The sequence below is a fragment of the Betta splendens genome, chromosome 5 (assembly GCF_900634795.4).
Source record: "Betta splendens chromosome 5, fBetSpl5.4, whole genome shotgun sequence".
Classification (NCBI taxonomy): Eukaryota; Metazoa; Chordata; class Actinopteri; order Anabantiformes; family Osphronemidae; genus Betta; species Betta splendens.
In genome coordinates, this window is record NC_040885.2 from 12440912 (window position 1) to 12460764 (window position 19853).

The following is a 19853-nucleotide window of genomic DNA, read 5'->3' on the forward strand; positions in this document are numbered from 1 at the left end:
TTACAATTTAATGATCAGGAAACTCCAATCAGTATGAAAAAAAATCTGACTTAGGGGAATGTGTTTACATGTACACGCTCAGCCGTCCACAGCAGCGCTTAGAGACGCGAGAAGCAAATACAAGTCCTATTAGAGCAAAATACCTCAAGCTGAACCCGTTGGAAACATGTTAAATACTAAGGTGTCAGCCGTTCTCCCTCTTCTTTATGCAATGACAATTCAACAAACATAAAAACTGCATTTAGTTTCAGTTGTGTCAAGAATCGCAAGCAATATTTAGTCTTTTAATATTAAAAACATTTTATTTACATAAATTACAAAAACGACACCAGTCTACATCAACATATGTCCTTTATATTGTCTAGTTGCCTAGTTTTTATCACGTTCACTATGGTTAGTCACATATTTGTTCAACAGAAAGAGCTGCATTTCTTCAGTAGCTTTTTTTTAAATCGAGGTCTAAAACATTTGGATATACTCACAGCACTGGTAGGACACGATAAGAACAGCCTTTTGTTTAACTATTGCTTCACAACCACCCATTTGACAACAAGACTCTTAGGACAAGGCACGGTGCATTTAGTCACATCTATCTGTAAACCAAGGAGATCACAGCATATTAAATCTATACAAAAAGGCTTTACACTTGATACATACGGCTTGCTGAGGGAAGGTCGTTTAGCTTTCACAGTTAGAAGGACCCTGGTCACTGTCGGTCAGCCCACCCACCCAGACAGAGTTATCTGTCCGCAACACGCTGGATGGCATGAAGGCTCCGTCGTGCACAGCCACGGGTGATGGAGGGGGAGGAGGATGGAGGACGGCCTCTTGTGCTTAGAGAGGAACTTTTTTTCTTTCACAAAGAAGACGTTGTAGAGTCCACCACTTCACGGCCATTACAAACTGCTGGCACGTAGTTAGAGGCTGATCCTGGGGGGGATAAAAATAGACGTGAGCCAGGCCAGTTTCTCACTTTACTGGAAACCAGTAGTGAATGCTGGGAGAGGGACGCTGCGTGTCCGGCGGAATGAGGCTGATTTCTGACATGATGCCAAAATGTGGAGAGCACCTGCGAGCTTCCAGCGTCTGAGGACATGCTTTTGAACAGAACACATTCCTTTACTTTTAGTGGACTATTTTGAACATGTGTCTGATGTTGTATATGTATATGTGTATTGTTGTATCAGCAATTCTGGGGTTTGAACTCATTATGTCTGAAAACGAGAGCATTATGTAAACCTTGTATTTAGGAAGACTGTGCCATGAATTATTTGTTTATTAGTGGGCTTAAATAAGACTTGCCTTTATCCCAGCATGAAAATAAACATAATGACCAGAATCTAACGGCTTAACTACGCTGATGTGAAAGTGGATGAAACAAAAAAGAAACTTCTAATAATGTGCAATTTTTAATTGGTTTCTTTGCATATTTCATCAAATGACGTATGAGAACTGCATCAGCGCGGTAACCGCGTCTGCTCCTTCATCTGCTGCTTTAGCATAGTGCAGCATTAGGTGCTACTTTCATGTCACGTCTCCTGCAATTATCTTTGCATCATCTAGTGGTGGTTTTATCACATCATTTGCAACCAGATCAAAGTTGCACCTAAAAATACAGATGTGGTTCCATGACATGTCTATTGCATACTAATGGGCAGTAGCGGGTGCAGCAGCGGGTGCAGCAGCGGGTGCAGCAGCGGGTGCAGCAGCGGGTGCAGCAGCGGGTGCAGCAACGGGTGCAGCAGCGGGTGCAGTAGCGGGTGCAGTAGCGGGTGCAGCACCTTTGGAGTAGCTGGAGCTGGGGGCGGACGCGGTAGCGGACACTGTGGCGCTGAAGCGGCTGGCCGTGACCCTGAGCGAGGCCACGTTTTTCTGCGGCTGGAACAGAATGATGTGGATCTTGGGGGAGAAGAGGCAGCCGAGGACCACTGAACCGCTCAGGCTGACCGAGACGCACATGGTGGTGGTCTGCACCTGTGGGGAGAGAGCAAAGAGCGGGGGTGATGAATATATCTGATCTGTCTTCAAAGAACACCTGTCCCCCGCACGATTTAGTCCCTGCTCTGCGCCAAAACCAATCAGAAAAAGAATAATCATAAAACGGTTTGTGCTACTAATCATCTCATTTTCTTTTAGCCTCCTCTTCCCACCTCGGATTGCTCAGCTTGGGCTTCACAGTACATCCATCATCTCACCCACTCACTCTCCCAATTATTACATCTAAAAAAAATAGGCCCAGTAACGTAACATTAATAAAGTCTCATTATTGCATATAACACATACATAGAATATTATGTGATGTTTTATGGTGTTTGAATAGAACCTGGCTGCAACTTTGATTTTGCATTAACACTATTCATTTGGGGATGTGTTTGCTGACAATCTGGAAATTTAATTCTCTTCTTTCAGCTCAGTTCTTAGCACTTAACTCACTCCTGAAATAAAATGTTCTGTAGCTGCTAATTGCTTCAATATGTTTACTTTCCTCTCCTGTCTCCGAGGAGGAAGAAGTGTGTGAGCCTTAACTATATGTATTTGATTACTATTGTCACAAAAGTATTTCTATTGTAGCCTGCAGTAATACTAAAACATTTTGATATACTTGTTATTCTAGCAACACCTAATTTAGACTTTTTAATTACTTATATAAAAAATTCTAATTGCATATTTGTATGTGCATTAATCTGAGGGCAGAGAGGAGCCAGTGTGATATGCACAGCTGGCTGTCCTGGAAAGTCAAGGCCTTATTAGTCATATTTCAGCTGCTAATGTGAGCTGACTGCTGGGGTCATCTTTCCGAGCACCATCTCTTCCCACCCCACCGGTTTCCCCTGCAGTCCAGAAACTTCTATTTGCAGAACCACAGCATGACGCGACATCCCTCCCAAGCACGCTGCACAACAGCAGCACAGCAGAAATATGAGAATATGAGTCCTCACACATCCTCGCATCAAAATAAAACACCTCCTGGACTGCGGGAAGATTACTCCACTGGTCTCGTTGCTTATCTCTTTCAGGCGTAATGATGCCTTTCTAGATGCTTTTTCAATTTTACCATCTTTTTGCAAAAAAAAAAAAAATTAAGCAGGAAAAGTCTGTGTTGTTTCTCTGACACCGACAGCAAAGAGAATGAGGTTACACTTTCACTCTGAATGCCTTTTAAAAACTTTATGTGGTTGAATTCATTATTAAATAAATGTTTGCATTTTAATATTTGGATGTTTTATAGATATTTACTTTATACTGGTGAAACGATAAGAAGACTGCAACATCAAAGAAGAGGCAGATTTTAAGATATTCACTGAAAAACTTTATGGACACGAGGAAAATCTGTATCCATCTGTGAGACCTTCAGTTCATCATGCGTCACTGAGCAACAAGGCTAGTCCCTCATCTGAATACAGTATTTCCATGCTGCTCAACCCTAATTTGAAATGGGACAACTGAACCCAGAGCCATTATTATTAGTGTCACACAGACGTGAAGCATCAAGGTCCCTGATTCGCTGCCAGTCCATTCGCTCGTCCCCGAACGCCGTGTGCCGCGCGGAGCCTCGCTTGGCTACGTTCAGCCGGTCCCGTGGATCCCACCGGGGACCGGGGAAGGTGGAGGCTCCCGGTTCACGCGGCTTGATCGGCGCGGACATGAAAAGCCTGCGGTGCCTCGTGATGCACGAGGCCTGTGTGATCCTAGACCTCCCCCCATCTGTTTGCACAACAAAGGCCTTGCTGCACACCCGCACCAAATGCTGCGGCGCTGGCCCTGAGTCTGCCCACGGCACAGGCTCTCATAACTTACATGGTCTGTCACTTTAATAACTCATGTTTGAGTTTTTGTCTCCTTACACAATACATAGTGTATATATGTTCCACTAGATTATTCTTTTTCCTCCTATTTCACTTCATACGACCTGATATTGCTGTGTAATCAAACCGCAGTCTGACGTCGTCATTCTGGGAGTCAGGTGACCGCTATCAATCATTTGGGTCTCTACACTCAGGCGTCGTCTGTCTCCAGGACCTTTGTTCTGCTGTTGAAAGATCCTTCAACCCACACGATGACGGTGATCAAATGGAATGGGAAAGTGACACCTTCTGCTCTAAGGAAAAGGTAAACACACGCGGGGCGGCGGCTCGTAGCCTGTTTACACTGGTAGGATCGGGGAGTTTCTTAAATAGTTACCCTGTAGTCGCTGGCAGTCACGTAGAAGATGGGCAGGAACGCCAGCCAGATGATGCAGGTGGTGTACATGGTGAAGCCGATGAACTTGGCCTCGTTGAAGTTCTCGGGGCACTTCCGCGTCTTGAAGGCGTAGACGGTGCAGAGCACGATGAGGACGCAGTTGTAGGTGAGCGATATGAGCATGCTGGACTCCCGGCTGTTGCACTTGAGCGTGACCACGTTCCTTTTCTCGGCGCTCACCTCCTTGCGGACGCCCGGCACCTCCACCAGCAGCCAGATCACGGCCACCAGCAGCTGGCAGGAGATGAGGGCGCCGCAGATGGCCACCTGGGAGCCGGGGCTGATGAAGCGCGGCCGCTGGGCGCCGTTCTTCACGCCGCTGAAGATGCGGGCGATGCGGTTGGTCTTGGTCAGCAGCGCCGAGTAGCACACGGCGAAGGAGGTGCCGAGGCCCAGCCGGCGGAGGGTGCACACGGCCGTGGAGGGTTTGGCGATGTAGATGAAGGTCATGCTGTAGCACATCAGCACTCCCAGCAGGAGGATGTAGGAGAGCTCGCGTCCGCTGGCCTTCACCACGGGCGTCTCGTTGTGCTTGAAGAACAGGCCGACCACGGACAGCGTGCACATTATACCAAGACAGGAGATGGTGACGGGCCCGATGGCCCAGGCGTCCTCCCACCGGATGTACTCTTCGGGCAGGTCGTAGCAGCCGGTCAGGTTGGCCAGGGGCCACTGGCCGAAGCTGCAGTCGGCACAGGTGAACTCGTCCTGCAGGTACTGGTAGGGCTGGCAGGGGATGCAGATCCAGCAGCACACGTCCCCGGGCTGCATGCTCTTCACCTCGTTCTTCCTGCAGGGGTCGCTGCACTGGGAGGTGGGCGGCGCGTGGCCGTGCCAGGGAACCAGCGAGGTGTTGAGGGTCAGGAGCTGGTCCCAGTAGCCGACCTTCCTGTAGGTGAACCTGCCGTCTTCTTTGTGGTAATGGAAGATGTTGTAGCGGCTGATGCTGTCGCCGACAGAGTCGAAGCGCACCAGGTTCTCGGTGTCGGAGGGTCTGAAGGGAGCTGGAGGAAGGAAGCAGACGGCGGATGAAGAAGGACAATACCGCTAAACTCTGCTTTGCTGCTCATCTAAATGTGAATCTAACGTTTCCTCAGACAGGATCCCTCCCACACATTTATCCACGCTAATTATTTTTACTAATTGAATTGGAAATCAGGCTTCTCTTTTTAGGTCTTCAGAGAAAACCATTTGAAGTGACAAAACATAGCCGTGCTTTTTTTTTTTTAACCCCCTCGTTGCTTCACGCTGAACGTTTTCCAACGGATTAATCGCGGCTCTCGCTTATTTCAGAGCCCGCCGCCGTTCCTCTCTGGCTCACCTTCGAACTTGGTCTTCAGGATGAACTCCTTGTAGAAGCGCTTGCCGTTGCCGGGCTTCATGGCGTCGCACACCTTGGACGCGTTGGCGCACACAGCCTGCCTCATGTTGTGCAGCGCGTAGGCCATGGCGTACACGGCGTTCACCACGAACATGATCTTGGACTCCTGCTCGAAGGTGCCGTCGCGCAGGCTGCGCCCGCTGCACTCGTGCTCCTGGAGGCTGCAGTCGAAGCGGTGCTCCCAGAACTCCCTGAACCACGGGTTCCGCGTGTTGGTGTAGGGGTTCAGCTTGGTGAAGTAGTCCTCGAACGCCCGGATGGGATACGACGCCAGCTCGATGGTGAAGGCCCCGTCGGCCGCGCCCTCGCTGCCCCTCACCACGCTCTCCTGCGCGCCCCACCCGTCGCTCGCCACCCACGTGAAGCTGACGTTCATGCGCGCCGCCGACACCAGCAGCTCGCGCGCGTCCTCGCTGCGCGTGAACAGGATCACCACCCTGGCGTTGGACTTCTGCTGCAGCGAGCGGATCACGTTGTCGTAGCCCTGGCGGTTCATGGAGCGGCTCACCTTGGCCGACGTGGCGATGCAGATGTGGCGCGCGCGCGCCTCCTGCTGGAAGGCGTCGATGCCCGTCTCGCCGTAGTCGCCCTCCGAGGCCACCGTGGACACGTAGGTCCAGTTGAAGTAGCGCAGGATCTCCGCCATGGCCTTGGCCTGGTAGAAGTCGGGGGGCACGGTGCGGGCGAAGTAGTCGTAGCGGCTCTTGTCGCTGAGCTTGGCGCTGGTGGAGGCGTAGCTGATCTGGGGGATCTGGAAGAGCCGCAGCAGGTTGGCCACCTGGAGAACAGGTAAAAGTAAGTTAGCTTAAACCAGCAAGCGTTAACATTTAATGGTACCCCCCTTGATAGTGTTAAGAATGGTCCATGATACGCAGCCAAATCAAGCCCCGTAAGTCTAAAGTCCCTTCAGGTGCATCCTTTGCTTCAGACCTCATAGATATTCATTTGGTTCTTAGGTGAAGTGGAGCTGTTGAAGCCAGTAGCTGCTGTCGGACACGCTTCAGCTCTGTGGCGCACTGGCAGTGGAAACAGTCACAATTCAGAGTATCTCCAACTGTTTACTCTGTCAGGGATCGGCAGCAGCTCCTGCCACAAATCCCTTCCCAGATAATGCCCGATAACAAGAGCAACCACGGTGCCGAGATAAGGGTTTTATCGGGAGGATTTGATGTTTCCCCGCGTTGAAGTCATTCCGTCAAATCGCATAAGACCGATGGCGAATTCTGCTGGAAGTGATGATACCCAATGATCCCAGACATTTCCTAATAGAGGTGAAGGCTGCCGGAGCCGAGTTCAGCCAAAGTGGATGCTAATCTCTGACTGGGAGCTGGGAGAGGCGCTCATCACCGTGCCACATTCATTACTGTGGCGTCCCCCAGGAAGCATCAGAGCCGCTGTAAGATTGTCATTCTGCAGAAGACCCAGCGGTGATTACTGAGCACCTATGACTGCAGCCTGACTGCCTGCTGCCCCAGGTATCGCTGTACGCCTGGAGGCTTCCCAAACACCGGCATCCCCCGTGGAGGTAATTGGAAGCCTCCATTCACACACACACAGTCCTAAGCCCTATGAAATGGACCAATATAGAGATCTGAGAGCTAAACAAACGTATCGGTTCTGAATGTGACACAACTGTGCGATAGGAGCTTTATAAGCCAGTTGTGTGTCTTTAATGGGTCGACAGTTTGAATTATCTCCAACCTGACCTGATGGAGCATCCTGACACATACCTTCCATTCTACCTCAACCATCGGGTCCCAGCAAACCTTAAAGGCCCTAAAGAATTAGGAATATCCAGTTCAAATTGTTAAGGGCATTGAAACGTGTCCTGACCCTTTAGAGATGACTGACTGTAGCTGCGGAGTGTGTTTGCACCACACAGCAGCTCTCCAGGGATGAATGGAGTAAACATGACGCATGTAGACAAGCGCACTGCAGCCGGCAGCGTTCCTGGTAGGAACATGTCATCACGCCGCCCACCGGGAGCTAGCGTTCCCGCGCCTACGTTTGCGGAAGCCTGATGCGTTTATGTGGCGCCGGGCCGTTAGCGTCGCACCTGCTCGGTAATAAGGCGCTTGTCAGACAGACGCTCGGCCTTCATCCGTGTTGTCTTGACACGGCGCCGTTCAGGACGCCGCTGGAGTGTGTGACAGCCGCCGTCTGTTCGCTCGCTCGCTCGCTCTCCCCATCAACGAGTCACAGAGCCGCGGCACCGGCTCAGCCCTTACTATGAGCTCGTCTTCAGTGGGAGACACCAGCGTCCCCAAACATGCATTTGATTTGTTAGTTAAGTCCCAGCGCTGCAGCTAATTTATGCAGGACTCGTCCACTTCACCCTGTAAAGACGGCGACCACAGCTTGTGTGGATCCTGACTAAACCACATGCTATTTGTGGTTTGGTTCCCATGGAGCACTATTGTATTACTCTTTAATATGAGCAGTCTCTATTTGTTGTGTGGGACCATGTATATTAAAAAGAATGCTCATGTTATTCCATTAAACAGACGAATGACCTAATTATAGATTACATTAGATACATCATGATGATTATTGCGGCCTGTTTGGTCGGGTTGTTTAGGAGGTTCACTGATGAGACATGTTGTGTTCTAACAACATACTGTGTCATATAAAATATCATTATAGCATGAGAGCGTGTTGCACTGACCACATCTGTAACTCATCTGGCTGCCACACACACACACACACACACACACACACACACACACACACACACACACACACACACACACACACACACACACACACACACACACAGTGTAGGTTTACCAAATGTAAAGATCTCTTTTATAAACATCATGTTATTTTTACTGCAGTGCTTTCAAAATAAAACCTAATTCCAAAACGAAACACAGATGCTGTTGAGCAAACAGTCGACCAGATGAACCGTGCAGCGCTGAGTTTGGGTTGAGCCACTGATTCTGCAAAACGGAAGCGTTTCCCATTCATATGAATGTGTTCAAATTCAATAACGCTGAGTCCTGAATTGTTAAGAGATTATATATCACTAATTAAGCAGACGTGCATTGGATCCAGGGGAGAGTGGAACTGTTCGCCGAGAGGAAGCGACTGCGGCTGAAGCTGGTGGATTTTGGGGCGAGGCTGAGGCGCCGGAGTGATTTCATTGATCGTGCAACATCAAAAGCGAACTGTAAATCTCACGACTTGCACTTTTCCGCGCTCACTTGAATCCAGTTCGAGGCAAAAGCAAGCGAGCGCATTGAGCTCGGCGCTCTTAACGATTACAGCGCCTCCCCCCATTCAGGGCTTATTTTTCCAGTTGTGAAATTGAATCAGAGGCTTCACAGTGCCGTGCACCTCTGACGCTCGCCTCTTTGCCCACAGCCTCAAGTCTTCTTTTTTTTTGCCATGGAGGGAAAGTCGAGGCGATAGCTGCATTGGCTGTTCAATAGCTTGTGCCATTTCATTATACAGTAAAGCTAATCTGACACTATATCTGCCGGATCCGCCGCCATCTGCCCCACAGCTGATACGGATTAAGGCTCATTTGTTGACTCGCACCTCCCCAAGTTTTAATGTGTGTAATGTTATGACGAGACATATGCTGTCTTGATTAAGTTTATAGGCATCGGCTAACTTTTCAGGATTGATTCCAACGTTCCCAGAGCACAAATAAAGGAGAGAGTCGCGGTCCAGTAGCATCTGTAGTGTCCTGTACAGGGTTATTCCACATACACATTGGTACATGTCAGTGGGTCGATCTGCTACTCGCTACATCAGGAGGAGGAGTTCTTCACATTAAGCCTCCATCCATTGTTTCCTTCGGCGAAGACAACGCTCAGCACAGGAGCGACCTTTCCAGACGCTCTGCAGTAACAGTCAAACATCGGAGAGAGAATATTGCACTTTATCATTCGCTCTGCTTAAAACTTTGAAATATCGCTTCTAGCCTCCAGCGCTTGTGAAACAAACTGGAGAAGTCCAGTAATTCCCACTGCTGCTGTCTGAAGCAATGCGCCAACTAAAAGCCACAGGTTCTGAGCCACAGCTGATTATTAATTCTTGTGATAGTATATAAAAACAATCTAATGGCGACCGACAAGATGCAGGCGGGCGCATCCGAAAATTGATGGAGCGCTCGCATGTTATTGACGGTGTGGGTCCTGACTCTAACGAACCTTCCAGTCATTACAATGTTTCCCTCCACTCTGAAAGACGCGCTGATGCTAATTAGGGAGCTGAGCCGCGTTCTGCGAATGTGCTAAAACCTCCGGTTCAAAAATAACAGATTCAGGGAGAGGAGCGAGGTGTGTGTGTGTGTGTGTGTGTGTGTGTGTGTGTGTGTGTGTGTGTGTGTGTGTGTGTGTGTGTGTGTGTGTGTGTGTGTGTGTGTGTGTGTGTGTGGACGGGGGCTTCAGCAGTAATATCACATGATAAACAAGACCCCTTTTGAAGTTAACACCAAAGCAGGGTTTTTTTTATTCTCCACCCGTTGCTCTCTGTGAAGACGGGAACACAATAAAACCCTCTCCAGTCCTCTGTGTAGCACAGATTTAATAAACCAGGGCAAACTAAAAAAGTATTAAACATCAGGACCGATACTCTTATGACCTCAAATTATTGAGAGCCGACAGCTGCAGCAGCAATAGGACAGAGTTTGTCTGATGTCTTAAAGGGTTTAGTGGGTGCTTTTAAAATCTAATATCGCATTTTAAGGGGAATTCATTCTCTGTACAGTATCTGTTCCCTCTCTGTCCTCAGCCTTATTAAATGTTTCATCTTTTGGTGATAAGTTGGTGGCGGATTTCATAGTTCTACGCGCGCGCTCCGAGAAACAGCCCTGAACGTCTCCATTGTTCCGTTTCGGATGGTCCCTCTGTAATAACAGGTTACATGCGCGGCTGTAAGACGTGTGGGCTGCTCGGACTGAGTCATCGTTCACAGACACCGCCGCTAACGCAGTGCTGGGAATAAAGGCTGTTTTCAAATAATTAATCAGGGATGCGCATCAGCGAGAGCGAGGCGATGACGAGGGAGCCCTGAACATCGCCGGGCTCGCGTTGAATGGGCGCCTCAGAGGCCGAGGAGGCCCTGGCTCCGTTCCCACCCGCTTTCCCACATCTTGTCCTCGGCCCCTGTCACAGGCGGCCTCAGTGTCCTCTCCCCGCACGCAGGTGACGGAGATGCACCCCGCGGATGGGAAACGCAGCTCCGCTGGCACTCGTCCCCCTCAGTTCTACAACGCTCTTCATCGCCACAAAGCGCTGCTCCGGGATGTGAAAGGGAGCGCTCAAAGCGCCCGACCTCTCGACACAAATCCCACCACTGGATGCTCAGCGCTCTCACGGCCCAGCTCATTATAGCACCCGGTAACTGAACATGCTAACAAAGCGCGCAGTGACAGTGGAGGTGCGTATTGAGGCTCGCGCAGGAAGCTTGAAAGCAGCGGGTTTGTTTTGGACGCCTGTGTGAGCGAGCGGTGGCCGGAGACTCGATCGCTGGGAGACGTCCAGACGGTCCTTTTCACGCTCCTTAAAAACCTGCTGCTCCTTTGTTGCTTAATCCTCAGCGTTACAGGACAGGACCTACAGTAAGCTGCCCACCGCTTTGTCAGGGAACAAGCGCTGTGTTCAACGGAGACGTTAAATTACAGGATAGGATGGATCCTGTCATAGATAGCCTCATTAACACACATTAACACGCTGACATGACATATTCATCACTAGTGTCATCGCAGGAGCTCATCAAAGATCCCACAACCAAACAAACAAATGACTGCAGCACGTTTAAAGCTTCAGTGTTTCCTTCACCAGGCCCCAAACGGGGAATTATGAAGGAACTACAGCTTCCTCTTAGGAAGAGGAGCACAAACAAAATAATTATTAAATGATAGGATTTATTATTTATGTAAGTATACATGCATTTAATCTAATCTGATATAAGAATATTCTTGGTTTAAATCCATTCAATCCAAAATGGCAGCTTTGCTCAGTGTTTAACCTTCATTTGTTGTGTCGTTTAAATCTTGGTCCCGTATTTTAAATATGAGACACAAATACAGTTTGACCTGTGAGAAATGCACATTAGAACATTAAGCTGCCGCTAATGTCCTTTCATTGTTTTTTCAGAATTTTAATAAGAATTACACAGAACTAATTATCTAAAGTTGGAGTGGACCTTTTAATTAGACTGGCTGTTAAGATGTTAATACTGGTTTCGTTTATATAAATGTGATGGATGATAATGATAATGGTAATTCCAACAAGCCAGAATATACAGACTCTGCTACGAGGTCACAGCTGGAGGAATTAAGTGAGGGGGCAGAGTGACATTAGCGGCTAATCATAATGATGGACTCATTAATATGGAGCAACGGAATGAAAGACGTTTTTATGAAACTTAAAACAAATATCACAGGGCGCAACCAATTCTAACAAATCCTACTAGAACTCAAAACATGTGGAACGCGTGTTCAGCTCTTAGGAGCGACAGCAGCGCTTCAGCTGCTGAACACGCCCCTCCGTTATTACGGCTTTGTAGATAAGCTAAACAGCCAGCAAGCAGCCAGACAGGCTTTAAAAGCGTGTTTCTACTGGAAAGCAAATTAAGTCTGTGTGACTAAACCAGGCATTAGATACAGACGCACACAAGTCATTACCACTGGAAATTATCTTTCTATGCATAGAGTTGACTGTCAAAGCTTTGTCACATAAAAAATGTTCACTCTGTGTGGGTAGATGATGAATATGCACGAACTAGAGTTAATGGAAAGTGTAACAAAATCATCCCTACACACTTTGTCTCACTAACACCCGGCGAATCGTGGTAATTATGATGTGTGAGGGCAATCGGAATTAATTAATTACGCTCAGATGTTTTGCCTCTGGCAACCTTTCATACGCGTGTGAAAGGTCAGCTTTCCTTCTGAGGCGGAAATGAAGTCGCTGACAAAGTGGCGTTCACGCTTCAAGCGGACCCGTCCCGGGTGGGTTCCGTCGGCAGCCGCAGCAGAAGCTGCTCCGCCGCTGACTGGGTGGAAGTTCAGGCCCGACTGTCCTCGTCTGGATTCGCGGCAGTGACTTTGCGAAGGTTTCCGGAGCCGGATGCGCGGCCGCAGCGCTCGTTCGCCAATGTGCTGCTGTTCACTTGTCATATGTCAGCGTGTCCCTGGGCGCGACGCGGAACCTCAGGCTGTCTGTGCCGGGTCAGAGCAGCTGCTCGGCCTCTTCGCCAGCAGCGTGCGACTGCGTGGGCGAGGCCTGTTTTCAAAGTTAAAGTTCTCTGTTGCGCGAAACTTTTTTTCCAGCCTGTGGAAAATCGCCAGAATTAGAACTGCAATAAAATATGTGCGGAGATGTAACGGAACCCACTCGATTTCGCACGACTCCAGATAAAAACGCAGCGTTCGGATACGTTTACACCGTCTGCACCTTCACTAAACTAGGACTCTATGGAGACCGTGGATTTGCATTAGACAGATGTTTTTGTGTAGCTCCTACCTGTAAACGTATACAATTGTATGTTTTTGTGCTACGGTCTATTCGGTTTGTGTGCAGTTTCTCACAGTTGTGCACAAGTGGTGTGGAAGAAATAAGAATTAGCTCCTTTACCTGAATGGAGACGTCGCTGTAGGACCCTCCGATAACCCCAGAGATGGCCAGCGGCACCTCCTTTTGGACGGGCCTCGAGCCGTCAGGGCAGATGAACCCCGGATCGTGCACCTTGGTGAGAGAGGCCCTGACGAAGTCCAGCGACTGCTCCAGCGCGTACGTGTCCTTGGAGCAGGTGTCCAGGATGTGAGCTCCCAGCTGGAGGCCGGGCAGGATGCGGTCGCTGGCGTTGATCTCGTCCAGCGCCAGCAGCATGGCCTCCAGCCTCTGGATCCCCCTCTCCTCGTTGATCTTCCCGCAGTCCTCCATCCCGTCGCCCTTGTGGTGCACGGGGAACAGGCCTCCGATCACCAGGTCCCCCTCCATGATGATCTCGCGCTTGGCCGTGGGGGACGCTCTGGAGAGGCTGGGCAGGACTCCTGGCACCAGCAGCTCCACCAGGAGCAGGTGGACGGGCCAGAAGCGGGCGGAACCGGCCAAAGACCTGGAGCGGGGCGGCGCACTCGGCATGGCAGGACCGGGTCGCGGGGGTCGGCTCGAAGCGGAGCGGCGCCGGAGTTCACAGCGTCTGGAGGCAGAACAGCCTTCTCTCAGTGGGAGCAGCGTGTTTGATATTTACGGAGTGAACAAAAAGGGACACTAATTATCCAGGTAACCACGCATGAAGCCTCAGTCTGTCAGGTGTGTATAACTATCACATATTATGCTTTATTACAGACTTCAAACCCAAGACTGACCAGTCAGGAGGGGGAAATTGAGAGTCTTTTGCAGTGGAGCTGACTTGCAGTCGGTCTCTTGGTGATTCTTGCTGAAATATAATCACTGCACTCGTGTGAAAGACAAACCTGGAGTGACCGGATCAAATATTTATAGATATTTAAGGGACCTCTCCAGTGAGGCATACTTTCTAAGCTTGCAACGGCGATATCGCACCGACGCGGTGGTTCTCCTGAATGGCTGGGGTTGCCATGGCAACATGGTGGGTAACTGGAGGGAAGTGGGCAGCGAGACACGTATGCTAATATTGTAGATTCCTATCGCGCTGAGGTTACAGGTTTAGATCTCACCAGGAGTTGTTGTGACGTCTGATCAGAGACGGAGGCTGTTTCGCTCACACACAAGAAGGGAGCGAATTCTGCTCTCAGCCATTCATAACATATATAAAACATTAAAGGAAGCTCAGAAAACTGTAGGTTTAGGCAGATTTACATAGCGACGGCGGACGTTCAATGATTCATATGAAGAGTCTTCCCAGGATTATGATGATCAGCGGCAGGTCTTTCTCACATCGGCGGCATTAGACAAATTATTTGCTGAGGGATGAAGCGGTGGCACAAAACGTTAACAGAAAGGTCCCAGCGTCTGCTTCCCATTGTTTTAAATTCAAGTTGAGATTTTGGGAGGATTCACACTGTGGTAAATCCACAGTGCACGGCTGCAGATTGGACCATTTTATGTGCCGCTGCACCCCTCTCCATTAACAAGCAGCTGGGAAGCTTATTACTCACTGTTCCTATTCTGCCACACAATGTTGGTACTGACACTATTATGTTACCTGGAAATGTCATTTATGGAGCCAAATGAACTTACTTTGTACTGTCTAATTAGAAAATATCCTAACAGTCACATTATTCACCGAACGGGACCCCCCACAGAGAGATATGAGCGAGGCTTGGTTAAAAACACCAGCGTTAAGATCATCTCGTGTGTGTGTGTGTGTGTGTGTGTGTGTGTGTGTGTGTGTGTGTGTGTGTGTGTGTGTGTGTGTGTGTGTGTGTGTGTGTGTGTGTGTGTGTGTGTGTGTGCCTCTGTTTTTTGCAGGGACATTTGAAGAATATCCTGTGACAACCCAGGAGCAGTCACAGAAACAAACAAGAGAGAAAATGAGGAGGAAAGGCTGTAATGAATGATGAATTTCTCCCCAGATAAATATTACATCAGGCTGTGGGTGGGAAGCCTCATAGTGGATTGATAAATACACTCCCCTCTCTCCTGCAAAGAGGATTACATGTAGTAATGCGTGAAGGTGTAATGTAAAGCCTGTGTGAGATCCTGGACAGTAGGTGCAGGTGTTTGGACTCCATTTGCTCTATTATTAGATCCAAGGTGAGACGCAACTTGTGGAGGCCAACGTTAATAGTCTAATTGCTCTTCTGCGCTGTCTGTCCGAGCAGATGGGGGCTTTCTGCTCGCAAAGACTGGGTCACGGTGTGAATTAATGGTGCAATAAGGAACAGCCAATTAGGCGAGCGGATGCAAATCAGGCCAAAATGAGGTTGGAGGTCCGCGGGAGGCGAAGCGTTGAAGGGGAGCGAAGAAAGGCTGGAGAAGTGGACGCGAGACGCGGCTCTTTTCCAGCCGGCTCTGAGAAAACTCCTCTCAGCCGACAGCAGCATTATGGGCTTGAGCCCGAGCCTCTGTTCGCTTCCACGGCTGCTCCTATCAGACCTCCGTCGCGTCATTAAAATGATCTCGACGTAGGAACGCACTCGACCCCGGCGGCGGAGGAGAGACACGGGCTCCGCGGCTCTCGCTCGAATATTCCCCCGTGGAGGGCGAGTTCAAAAGGAGACGGCAGCGTGGTTTACTGGGCTTTGAACCGTCAGCTCACACGTTACTGCTCACACCCGGCCTGATCTGTCTGATCCAAATATAGCTGGTGTGTAACGTACTGTATGGCTCGCTGTCATGTACAGTTCCACTACGGAGGCATCGTTAATAACAGACGCATAACGGTCACGCCCATTTGTTGATAAGGTCCATCATCATCATCATCATCATCGTCACGCAAAGCAAAACAAAGCAAAAGCAGCGATGTATTATTTAATACTGTTGTGTAATGGCAGCGTAACTTGATCATCTCAACCGGCGCTGCACCTCCATGGGCTTTGTGTGGCAGAGTGGCCTGAGTGCACTTTGGTTGAATACTTGAACGTACATTACATGACATTTAATTTAGTGTCCAATCCGCCAGCCATGAATCATTAAGCCTGTTGTGTAATACGAGCCTGGATGCAGCACTTGTCCCATGAGATTTATTTTTTTTTTAAAAATGCTACGCTGATCTTTACAGGACGGTCGTTTGTTGTGTTACTTGTGGCTGTTGTGATGAAAATGGCTCGGTGCGTTTCTCCAGTCCCTGCTTTTTTCATGTGAGATAACACCAGCAGCAGATTTAGCATCACACAGGGAAGCGGACTTGAAGATGCAAGACGTTCGGGCGACTCGGTGGTTAAAGGCACAGCATCAGCTCATCCCGAGGCATTCGCTGTGCAGCTTCACCATTCTGGATAATCTCCAGGTTAAGGTTCAAAGCGGAGCAACTTCCCCCAGCGCTAATTAAAGGCAAAACAAGACAAAGTGCAGCCACTGATGCTTCTCCTCTTTACAGCATGTCTGCTGGGGCCGCGTTGATCCCTCCACCTGGACTTGTCAGCTGCAGGACTTAGGAAGCCTGCGTGGTGGCCAGCAGCCAGCTGATTTGGAGTTTCAGACCTAATCTCGTGCATCATTTGATGAAAATAGCTCAGGGAAATCTGGCCGTCAGTCTGTTCAGCCCCCAAGAACTTGGGACGATGACCATTATTTTTGCATGTACACCTTAGTTATTGACCTCAGGCCACGATGGTGGCAGCTAATATTAGTCGTCATCTTACATTTGGAGAGATCCCACTGCTGTAGCATCCTGTCCTGTTCCCCGACAACACTGATGTGTCATAGTGAATTTGTTTAATATTTGGACCTGAAAAGATGCTTTCATGAGAATTGTAAAATGAAAATAGCTCAGTAACTTCAGCACAGCAGGAGGCTGTTACGCTGCTGGGGTGCTGTCAGGGAACAAAACATCTGATTGCAACCAGTGCCTATTAGATTATGTAATTTGTATGTGAAACAATGAGTGTGGTGTATATGTGCTGGGATCGAGAGGAAACAGCTTCTATTTTATTCCTAGATGTGTCACACTGAGGTGTTGATACAGTCAAATTAAAGATTAGATCAAGTTCAGCCGCTCTTTTGATTTGCTTTGAGACATATTCAATTTGAGGTAATTACTATGTGCAGAGACGTGTTGGGAATATGTTGCTCCTGCTAATTAATTAATCATAACATGATTAACAGATGAGTCAAGGAGCTTGTGTGATCAAATCTTATTTGAGCGCCTAAAACATTAATAAACACCAAAGCAGATGCTCCCCGTGATGAATAGTGCGACGGTAAAGTGGGAGCCACGGATCGGTTCTTACCTGGCTGCAGGACAGGATAACTTGCCTGAAATATGCGGCTCGTCCTCACGCGCAGAGCGGCAGCACGCGGCAAACCCGGGGAGCTTCACGTAACGCGCAGAGTCCAGATGTTCTGCACTTTGAGCATGTTGGCCAGACGGCGGCGCGGATCTGTCCGTGGTTCTGAAGCGCGGCTCGCGGGACCAAGTGTGGCAAACTCCCGTCGGGAGCTCCTCAACTTGTACGGCACCTGTCAGCCCGCGGCTCGAGCCGGGAGGGGAGCGGCGAGCGGCGAGCGCGAGCGCCCAGGTGTTCGCTGCGTCCGCAGAGCCGGGGCACGTGCGCTAAGCCGCAGCGATCCACCACGATCGCGGTGATCCCACGCGCCCTGAACGCGTGCACGCGTAAAGTTACGGTCCGCAGCTGTGGATCCCGCAGATCCCGCGTCGCATCACGCAGCCTCTCTCTCTCTCGTTCTCTCTCTCTCTCTCTCTCCCTCGCTCTCTCTCTCTCTCTCTCTCCCTCCGCTGTTGCACGGCTCTAATGAGAGCAGCGACGAGACGCCGCGCTCTCGCCTCCGACAGACCTGACGGCGTTGCAGACGGCGCGGAGTGAGCCACACATGGGAGCGACTCCAAAACAATGGAACCCACCTTGAAAAAAGCAGATAATTTATTCTGTTTAGAATGCAGGAGTACGGAATAAAAACAGCGACGAAGCTGCATTAATGAAAACCGCAGATCCTGTTCCCAACTTCTCACTGGTCTTTTGAAGTGACTCATCCATTGCGTTCCCCGCGGAGCGCCGCGTGCACGGTGCCAATCTAACTTTTAATGATAAACCGGTAAAAAAAGTGAACATAAAATAACGTCTTTCCAAACAGATGATTCAAGGTGCTGTCTCTCCGGCTAAATTTAGACGGACGAGAAGAAAGAGATGCGGATAAACCGTTTTTGATGTCTCCCTCTATGAAGGCCGGCCAACTCTTCATTCACCTCCATCTCATTAAAACTGAATCACACTCCAGTCGAGTGCCACCGCACTTCACACACTCCAGAGGCACGTTGCGCACTTTGTTTTCCGCCGTAAAGGCGACAGAGCCCCCACCCTCCAAACCCCCAACTTCCCACACACGGCGCGCACAAGTTCATATTACTGCGCCTCTGCGAGTGGGATGGAGGTGGGGGTGGGGTGTAATGAAGCTCGAGGTTCAATTAGGCGGAAATGACGTCACACCACGCAGCAGGGGGTTGCTTGTTTTTGTTATTTATGCATCAACAACTCAAACGTTACTCTTGACATTTCGTGACCCCCAAACCTCCAGCGATGGAGCAGCTCAGTCTCGCTGTCTGTTTAAAGGCGACGCACACCGACGCTGCTCCCCTTTCCTCACTCCAAACAATATTACATCGGCAACATTCCCGTTGCATAATTGGTGAAGAGCTCAGCAAAAGGACCGCTTCACCCCGTCTGGTTTCCCAGCGCAGCTCAGGTTTTTTCTAGTGGCAGAAGCTCGGAGTTAAACCTGGAATTAGTCAGTTGCCAGAGTAAAGTTTACCCAGTTTGCTCTCGCCCACACGCACACGCACGCACACACACACACACACACACGCACGCACACACACACACACACACACACACACACACATTCCAAATGTTTCATTTCCGGACTAACAATTGCTACTTTGCAGTCAGGGGTTGGAAAAGAGGAACTTTTCCTGTGTACAGTGGCAATTAAAATGACGAGCCGGTCCTGCTTGTTGCATAATTCCCCCAGCTAACACAAAGGGACCAATTTTCTCCTGAAATAGAATTGTAGTTTACATTACAATAGTTGAGGGCATGTGGGTGGAAAGCAGAGTTTAGATAGGAACATGCCAATTAATGTCGGGTAAAATTACAGGGGACGGAGACAAAGCGATGCCGGCCAGTGGTCAGCGTGCATCAGGCTGACGGCTGCGCGGCTCCCGCTGCGGCGATCAGTCGCAACAATACGGAGTGGTTGCAAAACAATCAGGGCAAAAACACACCGTCTCTGGTTTTCTTATCATTCAGTCCGGCTCTGGAGTAAAGAATAATAATTCCACCAACAGCACCGTGTCTGCAGCAAGAAGATGGGGCGGTATCTTCTGCCTCACCACTTCCAGGCATCTGCGATCAGACCTTCACGTTTCCTCTGTTTGAGCAGAGCTCTCAGGTTGAAAAGCAGGCAACACCTCACATCGCATCACATAGAAATCAGAAAGCGAGTGAGTGGCACGCAGCAGTGATTATCTCGCATCTGTGACGGGTCAAAGCTGAGCCCGACCGCTCACACGGGGATCCTCATCCTCCCCGCATCATTTACATTTACATGCGCTCCTGTTGCCGCTCCGCCTTCGTGCGCGCGTACAAAGCGCTCCCGGAGAGCTCTTATAA

The 19853-nt window shown here is 49.6% G+C and overlaps 1 protein-coding gene across 2 annotated transcripts; it reads right to left on the minus strand.

Moving 5' to 3' along the window:
• Window positions 1-275: 275 nt before the first annotated feature.
• On the minus strand, window positions 276-18538 carry grm2b (glutamate receptor, metabotropic 2b). Of its 2 annotated transcripts, none has more exons than XM_029150166.3 (6): window positions 17482-18538; window positions 13213-13780; window positions 5564-6401; window positions 4183-5246; window positions 1782-1974; window positions 276-930 (listed from the first exon to the last, which is right to left on the minus strand). In XM_029150166.3, exons 2-6 carry the CDS (start codon window positions 13720-13722, stop codon window positions 857-859), a joined length of 2679 nt encoding a protein of 892 aa, XP_029005999.1. In that variant the 5' UTR covers window positions 13723-13780; window positions 17482-18538; the 3' UTR covers window positions 276-856. The 2 variants fall into 2 exon arrangements, with proteins under 2 accessions (XP_029005999.1, XP_029005998.1); XM_029150165.3 differs by having other exon boundaries at window positions 17457-18538.
• Window positions 18539-19853: the final 1315 nt, after the last annotated feature.

What these genes read in the sequence shown, in the direction of transcription:
- grm2b (XM_029150166.3), bottom strand. Translation starts at nt 13,722, where the DNA reads ATGCCGAGTGCGCCGCCCCGCTCCAGGTCTTTGGCCGGTTCCGCCCGC. An exon ending in ACAGCGACGTCTCCATTCAG is followed by an intron (nt 6,402 to 13,212) that starts GTAAAGGAGCTA and finishes CCTGTTCTCCAG; the next exon opens with GTGGCCAACCTGCTGCGGCT. An exon ending in CAGCTCCAGCTACTCCAAAG is followed by an intron (nt 931 to 1,781) that starts GTGCTGCACCCG and finishes TATCCCCCCCAG; the next exon opens with GATCAGCCTCTAACTACGTG.